The sequence below is a fragment of the Bombus vancouverensis genome, chromosome 13 (genome assembly GCF_051014615.1).
Source record: "Bombus vancouverensis nearcticus chromosome 13, iyBomVanc1_principal, whole genome shotgun sequence".
Lineage (NCBI taxonomy): Eukaryota > Metazoa > Arthropoda > Insecta > Hymenoptera > Apidae > Bombus > Bombus vancouverensis.
Window position 1 is genome coordinate 12257280 of NC_134923.1, and position 14905 is coordinate 12272184.

At 41.2% G+C, this 14905-nt stretch overlaps 4 protein-coding genes across 5 annotated transcripts in view; 2 read left to right on the forward strand and 2 right to left on the reverse strand.

Moving 5' to 3' along the window:
• Positions 1-2420: 2420 nt before the first annotated feature.
• On the reverse strand, positions 2421-6158 carry Nemp (Nuclear envelope integral membrane protein). Its single transcript, XM_033342275.2, has 8 exons — positions 6024-6158; positions 5527-5636; positions 5221-5443; positions 4985-5151; positions 4684-4899; positions 4476-4600; positions 2860-3021; positions 2421-2746 (listed from the first exon to the last, which is right to left on the reverse strand). The coding sequence occupies exons 1-8, from the start codon at positions 6115-6117 to the stop codon at positions 2623-2625; spliced, it is 1221 nt and encodes a 406-aa protein (XP_033198166.2). The 5' UTR covers positions 6118-6158; the 3' UTR covers positions 2421-2622.
• A 155-nt stretch (positions 6159-6313) lies between these two features.
• Positions 6314-9451, forward strand: LOC117161077 (tubulin epsilon chain). The gene is made up of 9 exons (XM_033342299.2): positions 6314-6438; positions 6551-6783; positions 6877-6992; positions 7068-7256; positions 7400-7651; positions 7722-7868; positions 7935-8084; positions 8172-8346; positions 8567-9451. The coding sequence occupies exons 1-9, from the start codon at positions 6414-6416 to the stop codon at positions 8711-8713; spliced, it is 1434 nt and encodes a 477-aa protein (XP_033198190.2). The 5' UTR covers positions 6314-6413; the 3' UTR covers positions 8714-9451.
• Vps60 (vacuolar protein sorting 60) lies at positions 6513-10605 on the reverse strand. The gene is made up of 4 exons (XM_033342287.2): positions 9903-10605; positions 9487-9804; positions 9170-9397; positions 6513-9082 (listed from the first exon to the last, which is right to left on the reverse strand). The coding sequence occupies exons 1-4, from the start codon at positions 9969-9971 to the stop codon at positions 9032-9034; spliced, it is 666 nt and encodes a 221-aa protein (XP_033198178.1). The 5' UTR covers positions 9972-10605; the 3' UTR covers positions 6513-9031.
• Positions 10606-10922: 317 nt separating this feature from the next.
• The window catches only part of orb2 (cytoplasmic polyadenylation element-binding protein orb2), a 69986-nt gene continuing 66003 nt past the window's right edge, over positions 10923-14905 (forward strand). The window contains exons 1-2 of one of the 2 annotated variants that reach the window (XM_076623686.1): positions 10923-12214; positions 12754-13931. In XM_076623686.1, the coding sequence (XP_076479801.1) occupies positions 12091-12214; positions 12754-13931 (1302 nt within the window). In that variant the 5' untranslated portion in view covers positions 10923-12090. The remainder of the gene's footprint in view (positions 12215-12753; positions 13932-14905) is intronic. The other variant, XM_033342263.2, reaches the window with a different exon arrangement.

Consider the following 14905-nt stretch of genomic DNA (forward strand, 5'->3'; position numbering starts at 1 on the left):
ATCCAATACCCGCGAGTGAAATAATTTTACGGTTGTCGACGATTAAACCAGACGAGTTTCAAATAGATAAAAGTGCTACGGCTTCGTAACTCGTGATCCCCGAGCAATAAAAATACATTGTACGTATTACGCGATATTTTTTCCATTATGTACCGTAAACACGCGTGTCGATTTATCAAAAAACGGAACATGCAGACATTTTCAGTGCGGATCGTCTATAGCGAAAAGAAGAAAGGGTTAGAGAGGAAGAGAACAATCGCGAAGAAAGTAAGCGGAAGAATACGGAACAAGAAGAGGATGGTAAGGAAAAAGAAGCTACGGGAGAGACGCCGACTAGGCAGCTGATCGTGATTGCCAAAGTAGAGCCGATTTAAAGGGCAGCGAGCTACTTCTTGCGCGCTGGTAAACTAAAGGGCGACTGGCATCCAAAGAACTAGTTGGCAGATGGCATACGCTGGCTGGGATCTTAACCATAGTCCTTGCAGAGACTCTCGAAAGAAAACAAGCTCTTCTATCTTACTAACTTCCTCTGCTCTCTTATAACACCGTCTTTCGAACCTTGCGCGAACACGATCGTTTCCCATTAAGCCGTGCTTACGTCCATCAATTTCACTGGAATCGGGTTTCAACGACTCTGCTACTTCCAATTGCTTTCGATCGTGATTCTTCTGTTCGATTCCTCGTTCAACGAGACCGAATACAAATCTATGAATTTCAAAAGGTTGAAGCTCAAGCGACTCGAACGATACCTATTTCGCTATATACGTGCTGGAACGTCGCTGTCGCTTCCGACAATGAAACGATTCGAGATTTTTGACGAAGAATCGTGGACGAGATCGGATCCGCTCTCCTCGTGTCTCTCCGAAGAGCAGGTGCACCATGCATCACGGAGAACCAGTCTTTTTCTTATTGATCCTGCTTCTGCCCTTTGGACCGTTACCAATCCCACCTGCCGATCACGTGGCTTCCCCCGGACACTCGACCGACTACAATTTGCTTTTTGATATAGCACGTTCTATACGAAACGTCTTCTATGTCCCCCGAGCCGAGCATTCGTTCTTTACCACGAAATTTTTCCACACAATCCAGAATCCTCTGTTCTAACAATCGCACCACGTATGAAGAGAAATTACGGTGGAAAGAAGGTTGGACCGTGCGAAAAGCAAAAGTTAATCGTGACCCTTGGCCGTTCCATGGCACTTTGTAATCCAATATGATCAACCGAGCAAACGCACCGAAGCCGCATACGTGCGCGTTCAGGTTTTTTGCAAGGTGCCCGATTGAAGACCACCTGTCGGTGTTGTTCATCGCTCGATGACAATTTGCCGTGGGTCGGAGAAAGCAACTCGTGTGCAAGTACAAGACCTACGAGAGTCTATTGTACGCCGTGAGAAGCAATTGAACGCGTACTCTCGATGAAGTGTCAAAAACCCAACGCTTATCTTCGCTTATGGCAATACGAGCAACAACGCCCTTGCAACGACAACTTTGCAACCCGTTTGTTCTCGATCGCTCTTGACTCTCGTTGATCGATTAATCAATTAATCCGTTGTTTTCGCTTGAACGTGAATATCGTATTTGCCATGTGAACGTTTTGATATATCAAATGCTATAAAAAGTATGCCTGTACCAAGACTTGGATGTCGTTTCACAAAGACAAAGGCAAACGAAAGTTTCGCGTTATCGTACTCGGTAGGATTTTTTAAAGGAAGATAGCGGATCAGGAGAAACTAATGAGAAGCTGCAGAACGATGAAGCAATTCGAATCGTAAACACGTACAAACGAGTTGTCCCTGATTTATTGCGATATCTACTTACATTGCTCGATCGAGCTGTTTGAAAAGGAAGCAATAACTCCGCTGTTGTGTACAATACGCGAATACCAGATTGAATAAAATGGCAAAATAATAGTAGCCCGAAGGGGAAGTAAAATCAACCGAGGATGCTTTTATGGCAATTTTACGCCTTTATCCGATGTATCGTTATGAAAAAGAAAAGAGAGAGAATAAAAATAAAAAGGAACAAGTGGAACAATTACTGCAAAAAGTTCCTTTATTTTAATAAAGCTCTCGCTGTTCCTCGTTCATCCCGCGATAGAACAGATTGCATGGTTTTTCCGAGTTTCACAGAATTTTGTTTGAAGAAAATGAGAGAGAAAGAAGAAGTATGCTTGTTGTTGTTGTTCTCCTCTTTCTCTTCGTGCTTTTATAAATGAACCTCGTGAAATATAAAGTGACATTCGCAGAAATGTAACTGGAGCAAACAACATAACGATACATAGGGCAAATACATGCAAAGGACCGCAGTCACGCGAACCAGATAAGAATACGATCGCGATTAGGGTTGCAACGAGATTCGAAGGATCGTGGCGCGATTGAGTAAATCTGCTCGATAGAATCGCACAATGCACGTAACAAATATCATAATTAACAACTTTATTTCACAACCACGCAATCGATATAATAAAAAAATATGCAATCTCTAGTTATATAGTAAATTAGTAAGTACAATATTTCAGAGTAAAAAATTTTGTACTTGAAAAGTTTCCGTAATGAACGGTGTACAAGGTTTTTGTACTCGTTGGTCGTTCTTTTACCGAAATAAATGACTCCTATGTACATTTTATAGCGTATCATCCTCATCATCCGTATATTCACATTCCTCTATAATTCTTGTGATCTCTGCGTCGTGTTCCCGAGACTCGCCTTCGGATAAATGTGATTCACCTTCCATAAACCTGGCAAACCTAGAAGCACGTGTGTTAAATTACGTTACATTCGCGAATATATTATCGCGACTGCATCACGATTAATCTTCGTAAACGCACACCAGCTTTTAACTAATACATAATATAATAACCTTATCGGATCTTTTAATATTAAAGTCGTTTTCCATGGATTACATTTAGGACTAACGCAATATTCTTTTAGCTCGTTCAACGCTTTGTTCGTTTCTCTTATTCCTTCTTCACGATACTGGTCTTCTGTCAATAACTTTCTTCTCTCAGGAAACATGTTCATCCTGATTTCGAACAGGTGTATACATGTAACATACGGTGTTGCTTTTCTAAACGATAATACTAATGCTGTCGTTATTATTACCATCGCTATCGCTACTACTATTCTTACTATTCTTGTTACGGTTACACACTACTGTCTATCGCTATTAGCAATTATCAAAGATCGCTATTCATATCAAACTCTAGCTTCGATAAGTATAATGAAAATGCATTCAAAATATTTATCGAATATTTATCAAACAATTAAAAGTGATAAAAATGGAATAGGTGAGATAGTCTAATTGACCTTTATTTTATGTGTCCTTTTAACCGAAATAACAAAATGCTACGAAGTAATATAGAACGATTTATTAACACAAATTAAAATATTAACAATAAGTAGAATATGAGCGGAATAGCAATTATAATTGATATCAACCCACAGTGGACAACCTGGGTCGTTCGTGGCTGAGGTGAAATTTCACTTTTGAATGTCTTCGAAGGGAAGGGAGAATACATAAAAAAAATAAGAAGTAAATGGGTCTTTAAAACCAACAAGAATTTGGTGCGAATCACTTTGTTCCGAAGCAGATCAATAGTTTAGAAAGTAAATAATTCTTTCTTTTCTTGCTCTCCTACTACCATGGAAGCTTTCTTTTTTTTCGCCTTGTATGATTGCTGTAATACAAATGAAATTGTATATCAGAGTGTAAGTATTAGTGCTGCGTATAGCGACCGGCATCCAATGCTGACACAGACACATAATTATATTCAGAATTCACCGTAGTAGTAGTAACAACAGTTTTTCACAAATATCTCGCAAACCAAGATCGACTGCCATTAATATATATAGGAAAAGGTGAGATTGCCCTCTATCAGTACATTTGAAGTAACATTTTGCAATAAATATACCGGCTTTTTTCTACATTGTTGTTCCAAAACTCCTCCAAATTCAAGTTTTAAAGTATATTATACTTCTTAAACTCATCGCAAATGTACATATAGTTTTCTAAGAGATCACCACAAGAGGTTCAAAGTCATGCAATCACTTTTTTTTATATCTGTATATTGTACAAATATTTATTTTTTAATAAATTCCCATCTTTTTATAAACCTTTTTGCGAATTTCGATTTTTGCTAAGTAATCCTTTAAACGTTCGACTGAAAAAGCTATTATGTACTAAACTAGTGGTTTTGATAAACATCACAAAATTTTGTTCAGATTTTTTTGAAAGTCAAGAACAGTAAAACAGTAGAACAGTAAAGTTATGGACATAATGACCCAGATTGCCCATGAAAGCTGCAAAAAATATGCTTGTCCACGGGGAGTTAACAGACATTTTTAATTGTAACATTGAAAATATAGATATAAGAAACGAACGATTAGATAAAGAAGCAATATGAGTAACACTGAAAGCAAACACTGAAGCAAGCTTGCTAAAAAGCTTAATAACGCTGATATCATCGAATAACTTACCAGTAAGTTCTGCCTTTTTGAGTTAATACAGTAGGAGACTTATAAAGTAAGAGAATTAAGATACAAAAAAAGGCTGATGCTTCGCGTAAATAACTGCTATAATACATGGTAATCAATCCTATTATCTAAGTAAACGAAAAGAAGAACATTAAATGAGAACAAGCGAACTTTGAACCGTTAATTTTTTCAAACGCATTAGTCTACAAACCTGCAAGAACCACTGTATAAGTCTTTTCGTCCTAACATTCGTAATTGGACCAAACCGATAAGAAATGACAAAACTGATGACAGACGTGATTAAAATGTACCACGCCACCCATTCCCTATACTGCACGATGATTAGTTGGGTATTTTCCCATAACATTTGAAATAGATAAAAACTCATTGTCCAACCAGTGAGGACCGTGATATACATCATCTTACCCTTAAATTGTGTATAGACATTAATTTTTAAAAATGCGACGTAGCAAGCTACACGTGTGAATAAAACTTGTACAAAAGCTATTTACCTTTAGTAAAAATTTACTAATGAAGTACACTAAAATTATAATCGAGGTGGTGATTCCAAGCATTATACTGATCAAATAATAAAATAGAGTATTTTTACTGAGATTATAAGCGCCCAAAAATAATGCAGCGCCTGCCATCATCATTATTAATATGGAGCTATCGGTACCTGTTTATACAAGAATTTAAGCGCCTTTCATTTATACCACAAAATATTTCTTTGCTTTGACACACTCACGTGTTTCTATCATGCTCACTGTATATTTGTGCAAATTGGAGGGATGCACATATATACCAATACATACATCTTCGAAAGGATTAATTTTGAATTTTTTATTCTTCTGTATGCTAAATATATTAAAATTCCAGGACCTATGATTGTCATCGTGCATTTGCATTACTTCTTCAGGAGTTTTCCCATTGTAAAGGTCATAGTTTTCTATATTTGTTCTTAAGTAGATCTATAACGTATAAAATACAACTAAATGTAACATCATAGAGATGTAGATACATGTTTTACATGAATTCCAAACTTATTTCTTACTGTTAAACTTCCCCACATATATCTCACATGTTTTGGTTTGGCACTATGACAGAAAGTTTGTAATCCAGGCTTGTTATTTTCAATAACATCTCCTGGCTTTAAAAAGTGTACTAGAAAGGTCAAATAAAGAAAATTAAACAAATAAAAGCCTAGGTATCTCTTTAGAATTTATTCTTATCAACAAAATATAAGTAAAATATGAGCAAAATAAAAGGCTTTCAAAATTAAATATTTTTTATAACGTAAAAAGCAGAACGCCAACAAATAACAATTGTTAACGTTTTCATGAGACGAATAAAACAAAATTGAATTGTTCAGTGAAAAACTGTTATAAATATACGGATGTTGCTATGACATAAAAACAGAACAAAATTAACTTTTCTCACTTTTCTCAATTTTCTTAACTCAATTTTCATCCGTATCCTTTGTCATCAAAGTCAGTATATTTTATAATACACATTTTATAGGTTACGGTATTATAAGTTAATATGGCTTACTTGATTCCGTAGTTGATGGTGATTCTGTGTACACACAATGAAAAATAAGTAAAAAAATAACTGCACTTAACGGGTTTACTATTCCGTTGTCCATTTTATAATCGAGCAAAAAGATAACCAATATTTTAACCTTAATCTATAAGTACTATCTGGTTCTACAGGATGGAACAATACTGAATTTATCCGTAAGTGTTCGTTTGAAATTTCAAAATCGAAAGAAGCGACTTTCGATAACACTGATTCAAATATCGATGCTATTCTTTCTAATCTAATCTTCACTTCGTCAAATTGAAAATCGCGCGAGTTTACCGTATAATTCGAAAATATCACAGTATGCCAAATACGAAGAGAATTTAACGTCCGAATTCAAGTACCTTGGACAGACTTTTAATGAGTCAATTCATTTCGGTACAAGGTATATATCGAGTGATATTACGTTTGTGATAAATTGTGAACGTCGTATAAATGGATTTCAAGAAATAGCATATATTGAAACTAAATACTATATTTATTTACATTGATTTCAGTTGGACAATGTGGAAATCAAATTGGTTCAGCATTTTGGCCTTTGGCGTTACACGAGTACGGTATACAAACAACAAATACTGGGATGAATTTACTTAAAACGCAACGAAGCCACATTAAAGATATGAGCGATTTGTCTGATGCGTTTGATAGTTTCTTTGTTATACCTGAGAATACACGCAATTTATGCTTTAAAAGTATAACCGACTTAAAACGAGCTAAAGTCAAAGCTAGGGTATAATATTTATGTTATGTTATTGCTACACAATTACAGAAAAGTCAGACGAATGGTTAAAAAGATTTACACCGTGGATTTCTTGGTATGTAGGCAATATTGATAGATATGGAGGATAGTGTCATAGGAGGGTTAAGGAAAGGACCTGTGCGTGACTTGTTTGATCAGACTTCCATTGTAACAAATTATCCAGGATCTGCGAATAATTGGTATTTATCTTTTGCTTTCTTCGATTACCTTGGTATATTCTTGGACAAAACAAATATTACAGATATATTTTGTAGGGCTGTAGGTTATCATACCTATGGTACAGAGTATCATGATAAATTAGAAGATACTATCAGACGTATGGCAGAAGAATGTTCTAGGTTACATGGTTTTCTAATAATGCATTCTCTTGGAGGTGGTACTGGTTCTGGATTAGGAACAGCTGTTCTAAAGCTACTGGCCAATAATTATCCTACTGTAGATAGGTATAAAATATATAAATGTCTCTTTAAGATTATTTTGATTACAACGAAGAATAATATTTGACATCATCATTATCATTATGATTTTTATTATTACTAGCGTTATTTTATTAACTTTTTAGTAGTTGTTATTGTTATCATTACAGACTAGTATCTTGCGTATACCCAATTGTTATGCAAGATGTTGTTACAGCTCCATATAATGTATTGTTGTCAACTCGAGAGCTTATAGATTATGCGACTTGTGTATTTCCTATTGAAAACGAATCCCTTTTGGATATATGCAATGCACAATTGAAAATAAAAAGTAACATAGATCAGATAAACTATAACATCTCGTGTAAACCATTTCAAGATATGAACAGCATTGTTGCAAATATGCTTCTTCATTTAACAAGGTAATTAGAATAATTTCACAAATTTTTATTCATAACAAGTAAATCTTATGAAAATAGTCACGTTTTTTAGCGGATCTAGGTTCCCTGGCAATTTAAATATGGATATGAACGAAATAGCGACGAATCTTGTACCGTACCCAAAATTACATTATATATTTAGCAGCGTTAGTCCATTAGCATTATCAGCGCCGACGATGTGCAATATGCGAGAAACAAAGTACATATTAGCTTATGATATTATTGTATGAGATTATAAAAACGTAATCTATATATGTTCTTTAAGGCTAATAGATGAAATATTTACCAATGCATGGTCACGAAATAATCAATTGATTAAAATAGACCCGCTACGATCAGGTTCTATGATTTTAAGCGCTGCACATATCGCTAGAGGAAACTGCCCTGTAAACGATTTAAAACGAAACATCGAGAGGTAAATATCTCGTGTAATTTGTCGATAATGCACTTTTTTATATGCACTTGGAAATCATTGTATGCGATATTATATTTGAATTTCCAGATTTCGGAAAAAAGTTACGTTCACAGAGTGGAGCAACGAAGCTATGAAAATAGGTTTGTGTTCTGTACCTCCAGCTGGGCACTCAACCTCTTTGTTGAGTCTTTTAAACTCTTCCTCGATGATATCGTTATTTAAAAACATAATAGAACAGTTTACTAGACTGTATAGAAGGAAGGTAACGTTAAAACGAGCACGCATACATATACAGGGTGGACCTTCGGTATCAGAAATGATTTTGAATTATAAATTGTTGAAATCTTAAAAAATTATAGCCAACCATATAACTTTTGTAAATAAAAGAAAATAATTAAGGCGGTCAAAGTTATCGGTTCACCCTGTATATACAAACACGAAACTTATAAAGTAAGCTTGTAGATGTTATGTTTATGTTGCAGGCACATGTGTATCACTACACGCAAGTATGCGGTTTTGAAGAAACGCATTTCATTGATAGTAAAGAGGTAATCTCAAACTTAATTATGCAGTACACAGAAGTGCAAAGCCAAACTCAGAAGAATATTTCTCGGTTACAGATCGTTTAAATTCTTAGATTAGACAATTTTATTTAACTTGATCTATACATTAACAACATGAACAGAAAGCAATAAAAATATATTAACATAGCATATCTATTAGCAACAACGAAATTACGTTCCGTTCATCGAAAATGTACAATTTGCGCGAGTTTATATCCATAGATTTAGAGAAATTCGGAATACTTAGTACGTTGTCTGTGTACTACATATGTACGTAGCAAAAGCTTCTGAAAGTCGAAAGTCGTTCAAGAACCAATCATCTTTGGATATACCCATATACATAATATTTACTTATATCGGTCGATGTTTTTACGAAACGACATCTTAACTAGCTGGTATCTGCGGCAAACCAAATTCGTCCACCAATACGCCATCCTGGAATGAAAAAATTCTCGTTTGATGCAATTTTTAAATAAAATGTTTCCTAATATTTCTCCGAACGATAGAATAGAGAGCACGAACCTTATTTCTGACTGAGCTGGCGCCAGGTTCTTTGTCAGGAGCGCTAGGTGCCTTGATCGCATCGTCTAAGAAACTGGTATCTTCGTCGATGGCTAAATCGTCTCCGAGAGCTTCTAATTCGGCGGCTAGTTCATCCTCGTCTATATCCGGCATGCCGTAACTGCGACCCAACGCTTCTTGGACTTCATCCGCTTGTTCCAACATATCGGACAAGTCGTCTTGGAGATCCTAAGATGCGCATTAACTTATCGTCGCAAGTTAGCGAAAAAAAAAAAAAGGAAAGAGATACAATAAACAGGAAGTTGTTCTGAAAATACCTCGATCTGATCTATATTGATATTTTTAAACTCTTTTTGCATTTGTTTAACTCCTTCTTTCATGGCAACTACAGTTGCCTGAGTATCTTTTAGCGTTTGGGTAGCATAATTTGCCTGTTCCATGTTAAAGGCCTGTTGACGCAAATTGTCCACCTGTGTTTCATACATCTTACGCTGCTTCAGGATGCGTAATGCCTTAGCCTTAACCGCATTCTTCGCGGGTCCTTCTCTCATTTTAACCATTTGATCTTTGTATTTCTTCAATTCCGCGTCCAATTTTGCTATCTTCTTCTCCGCAGTATCCGCCCTGCTATCGACCTATTACAGCCATAAACGTTAATTATGTGTTATAAACGTACAAATTGTGTAGATAGTAACGTAACCTCTTTAACGATGCAACGAAAACGAACACATACCCCGGCGATACAGTCGGTGAGACTCGGCGGTGGTTCTTTCGTTTTAGGTCGACCAAAAAGTCTGTTCATTTTGGCGAATAAAGTAAAGTAAAGGTAAGATACGATTATCTCTTCTTCCTTCTCTCCTCTCCTTTATTTCTCTTTCTGTTTCTCGATCGTTACTCGCCTTCAATCGAAACGTCAAGCTGACTGACTCAGCGCAGTCAGTTGCTCCATCTACTGTCACGTAGCACGTTTATCAATGTACTTTAGTTTTGAGCGGGATTTCGGCATTTCTGCTTTTAAGGTAAAATGTAACAAAATTCAAACGAGTTATCGGTAAATTTTTATCCATCTATGGCGTCTCCTATCTGTCATCCAATTTTTGTGAGCAGATATTATAATATAATACGTTGTCGATAGTTTGATAACAACATTATCGCCATTATCAGCGGTCTATTCCGATTGGCTGAATTCTAATCGACGAATAATAAGATCCCCGTTTCATCGATAAAGATTACAATTCGTTGGAGGGACGAAACGTTCTCGTTTTATTAGGCGGAGTAAAAGAATTTCGAACGAGTCTTAGAACGCGCACTTATATCGTTCATGGTTAGACGCGCTTAACCTTAAATCAACGAATGAATGTTGCAAATGTACAGTGATATGATATGTTACAACAGTCGGGTTATTTATCTCTGTCGGTAAGTACACAGGCACGTTCCGCGACTGAAGGCGGAAAGGTAAGTTGAAGAGAAAGATAACAGAGGAAGGGGAGGAACCAAGGCGCTCGCGTCGAGCAGGTATTTGAAAATTCAGGTGAATTCACGGGGGAGGCCGAGAAGCCTAGTGTATGGTGCGGTGGAAAGAAACGGAGGGTAGATGAAAAGGATCGGACGAACAACGACGAGGATGGTTTTCGTTGGCGACCTCGGTAGCGGTGGTGGAGTCGATGGCGACGGTAGAAACGATAGTGGAAGTGGTAGCGGCGAAGGCGGTGGAAGCGGCGGCTGCGGCGGCGGCGGCGGCGGCGGCAGCAGCTCGAAGGCGAACGTGAACGCGCGTGCGTGAGCGACGTCGCCGCGCGACGCAGCAGCGACGTAGCGACGACGACGTCGACGAGGACGAGGACGAGGACGAAGCGGCGGCCGAAGATCGCCGAGCGGACGGCTACGCGGAGAGACTACGGCTGGCATGGTGTGGGCCGCAGCACGGCCACAGTGTTCCAAAAGTCGGCACCACGCACGAATCGTGTTACGCGCGACGCAGAGCCACCAAGCTGCGTCGTCGAATCGCGCTCGGCTGGCCTCCGATCGAGTGCTCCGTCGAGCGCAGCCAGGGAACGCGAGTAACCAACAGCTGGCTGCTGTCCGATTAGAGATCGATCGAATCGACGACGACGACGACGACGAGGGCCGGAAAACTCGAGGCTCTGTTTGCGTAGAATCGTCGGCTACGAAGACGACGACGACGTCTTATCGTTGTAGAAGATCGTGACACGTGAACGAACAGAAGCAGTGCCGTGGGCAAACGATAAACCGCGAGTGATCATAGTACTCGAATTGCCAATGAGAAGCAGCGCTAGCTCGAACGAAGACAAGCCGAGACGACGGTAAGTTCGGGCCGTATCGTCGATAGGACGCGCGGAATCACGGTGAAGAAGACGAAAAGAAGAAAGGGTTGGCGAGAAGGAAACAAGTTGGTCCGATTCGGCGATAGTATTGGAGTCAAACGAGCGCGGAACCGTGGAACCGGGGAATCGTGGAACCGGGGAACCGTGGAACCGGGGAATCGTGGAACCGGGGAACCGTGGAACTAGCGGAGATCTCCCTGGCGCGCGATACGCACAGTGGCCGTACGTCGTGAGTCGTGCGTCGCGAGTCGCTCGACGACTGGGTCGAGCGATCGGTAATCGGAAGAATAGTCGCGATTAACGAGGACGCGAGTGTGTCGAACAGCGATACGCGCGCTGCTTCTCGCGCGGTGAATTTCGACGCTGAACGAATCGAAACGATCGTCTATCCTTATTGCCGAGATTCTGTGTTTAGTGATAAAACGCGTATTCGCAGTGTGCCGCGTACACGATACGCAACGATCAACGACGACCACGACGACCACGACGACCACGACGATCACGACCACGATCCCGGCCTCGTTTCGCGTAGTACTACGGTGGAGTGTGTGTGCGTGCCTCTATGGGTGAGCGTGTATGTGTGAAACGCGGCTGAAGGAATCGACAAATAGTCGCACTGCAAGACGGAAGGTCGCGTTGCTTCGCGCGTATACTTGGGAGAATTCCAACTGGATAAATTCGTCGTACATTCGTGAAAAGGGTAAATTATGCACGCCGGAAGCGGCTGAAAAATACCGGAAAAAGACGTTAGACACCAACGAACGAACAAACGTCGTATGGACGGTAGTTTCGCGCGAACGACGATGGTCATCTCATCGAGCGGGCGGTCGTTCGATAACTAGCAGAATGCTACGGAAGCAAAGTTGCTGGGAAATTACACGGGCGCGACGCGTCTTTGTCGTAGTTTAGCTCGGTTTCCACGTTATTTGGCGAACTGTCGTGTGCAAGAAAAAAAAAAAAAAAAGAAAAAAAGAGGGAAAGAGCAGGAAGGAAGGAATCGAGGAAAACGGCGAAAATAAGAGAAGCCAAATATCGGTGTAGTTCGCACAGCTTCCGGGCTTCGTGGGTGTTTTTACGCGTACGCCGTGGATCGATAGTTGTCTCGCGAGCTCTGGTCGACGGGTGGTCGACGACGTCCGTGCCGACAGCCAACGACTCGATTTATCTCGAATCACAGGGCGAATTTTCGAAAGCGAATCGGCAAACACAGATTCTAAAAGAATCCGTATTGTTCGACAGGGGGATCCAAAAGGAGTTGGTCGGCGAAAGGGACCTCGATACGATCGACAGGATACTCGTGGATCTTGGAACCCTGGCGATTTATGGGGGACTTTAGCGCGACCAGCCTCTTCTCCAATAGTTTGTCCAGCACGACGAAATCTTCGATCGGTAGCAATACCGCGAGTCCCGGTGTAACCGTAACGACATCAACGATGCAGGACGATCTGTTGATCGAGAAACAAGCGAGTGGCAAAGCAGCGCCGCTATCGCCCAGTACTGGCCTGGAGGCCGTCGCTGGACTAGAAAAGGCGAAAGACGCGGTCGAGGTCGAGAGTATCGCTATCACGCCGACGACGCCCTCCTCTACAGAGAAAGAGATCGCCTGTAGCACCAGCTCGGCGCTTCAGAGTTTCTCCGAAGCGGCCAGAGTGCCGAGCTTGTGGTCATCCGCTCCGGACGACACCGGTCTTCACGCGTTACCGGTCAACGGATCCATCGCAGCGTTTCAGAACTTTCCGACCGGTGGTCCGACCGGGTTGTTCGCTGGTACCGGTCCAACCGTTTCGGCTGGAACGCGTCGCGCTATCACAGCTAGTCACAATTTCCCGCAACAGCACGGTAACGCGACCGCTGCAACTACGAGACACGGACTTCAGGTCTCGTCCGCTCAACAACAGCAACAGCAGCAGCAACAACAGCAACAGCAGCAGCAGCAACAACAGCAGCAACCGCCGCAACAACAACAGCAGCAGCAGCAACAGCAGCATCAACAACAACCTACAGCCACGTCGCATCCGGGAGTTTACCTACCTGGCAAAGGTTACGCGGCTTGGTCCGGTGGCCCGCAAGCGCCTCAACAATGGAGCGCTGGGCCGCAAGCTGCGGCGGTCGCGAGTCCCGGCCTTTCGCCCTGGAATCGCGGCAGATCGGTACCGAATCTTCCTCCCCTGCACTCGTCCCTGCACGCCGCTGCTGCGGTCGCGGCAGCTGCCGGGCTACAGGGCAGGAAACCGAGTCCTACGTTTCCCGGTCATCCGGGACCAGCGGCTCATCCCTCCTGCATCAGCCCCGTGAAATTTCGAAGAAGCACCTCGTATCCCGGAAAAGGCAACATGTATCCGCCTCAACCTGCGCCAACCTTCGAAGTTACCACCGCCGAGGACAGAGATTTGCTACAGCTGCCGCCGTTTCAGCAGGTTAGAATCTTTATCTTTTCCTTTGGCTTCTATTCTTTTACTTCGAATTACTCCAAATTATCCGACTTGGGATTAACCCGTAACACTCGACCTAAGAATACGCCGATCCAACGTCTCTGTCGGGATCGTCGAGCGTCTTAAGTTCGACGAGGGAGCGCGATCTTGTCGATTCCAGAGCGAATGGAGTTTTTATTCCGTTATCGATCGTTCACCACCTACGAGAAAGGTTACCGTAGCGGTATATGGTTCGCTCGAAAAAGTATATACCGGTAGCTTTGGCTTCCGCAGTTTCGTTGGTGCACGCATTCGATGCCAGGTTATGCAACCGCTTCGAGACATGCATTTAAATTTAGACGGTACAACGGCTGTTTGAACGGTTCGCTCTCTGTGAACGGTGCGACATGGTTGTTCTTAAACGGAACGTTTCGTTCCTCGAAATTCGAGAAACATTCCGAAACGTGGTTCGATCTACTTCGAAACCGACCTAAACCTCGTCTAAACCTATTCCGATTCTCGACTCTCGTCGATTTCGCCTATCAACGATCGAGAATTCGTTCTTTCTTCAGTTGTTCGATTCGTTTCGTCGTTCGTGCTGGCCCAACGTAGCTACGATGAAACGGCGAAATGTACGAAGGTGTGAGAGGTTAGAATGGCGCGCGATGCGCGAAAGCGCTCGTAAAATATCGGCTAACAACCAAACGCATCGTTGACGTAACTTTGAAATCGAATTTACGGTATTTAAAAAGAAACGGAGAGAAGAACTTTTCCGATGTACTTATTTTGTTATTGATGTCTGACCTAATTCCTTTCCTGCGTGGCAGCTCGAACAGCTCAAACAGTGTCTAGCAGAAGTTTAAGCTCAGCTATTTTAGCCACTTGTCAAAAATAGACCTGCATACTATCCGGGAGAAATGGCGGATTCTGTTATGCGAGCTATTACCCTTCGCGCATCTTCTTCGACGGTTATATTTAAA

What these genes read in the sequence shown, in the direction of transcription:
- LOC117161077 (XM_033342299.2), top strand. Translation starts at nt 6,414, where the DNA reads ATGAGTCAATTCATTTCGGTACAAG. An exon ending in GAGCTAAAGTCAAAGCTAGG is followed by an intron (nt 6,784 to 6,876) that starts GTATAATATTTA and finishes CTTGGTATGTAG; the next exon opens with GCAATATTGATAGATATGGA. An exon ending in CTAGACTGTATAGAAGGAAG is followed by an intron (nt 8,347 to 8,566) that starts GTAACGTTAAAA and finishes TTTATGTTGCAG; the next exon opens with GCACATGTGTATCACTACAC.
- Vps60 (XM_033342287.2), bottom strand. Translation starts at nt 9,971, where the DNA reads ATGAACAGACTTTTTGGTCGACCTAAAACGAAAGAACCACCGCCGAGT. An exon ending in TCACCGACTGTATCGCCGGG is followed by an intron (nt 9,805 to 9,902) that starts GTATGTGTTCGT and finishes TGGCTGTAATAG; the next exon opens with GTCGATAGCAGGGCGGATAC. An exon ending in CCAGCTCAGTCAGAAATAAG is followed by an intron (nt 9,083 to 9,169) that starts GTTCGTGCTCTC and finishes TTTTCATTCCAG; the next exon opens with GATGGCGTATTGGTGGACGA.
- Nemp (XM_033342275.2), bottom strand. Translation starts at nt 6,117, where the DNA reads ATGGACAACGGAATAGTAAACCCGTTAAGTGCAGTTATTTTTTTACTT. An exon ending in AGTGAGCATGATAGAAACAC is followed by an intron (nt 5,152 to 5,220) that starts GTGAGTGTGTCA and finishes TTGTATAAACAG; the next exon opens with GTACCGATAGCTCCATATTA. An exon ending in CAAAAAGGCAGAACTTACTG is followed by an intron (nt 3,022 to 4,475) that starts GTAAGTTATTCG and finishes GTTCGAAATCAG; the next exon opens with GATGAACATGTTTCCTGAGA.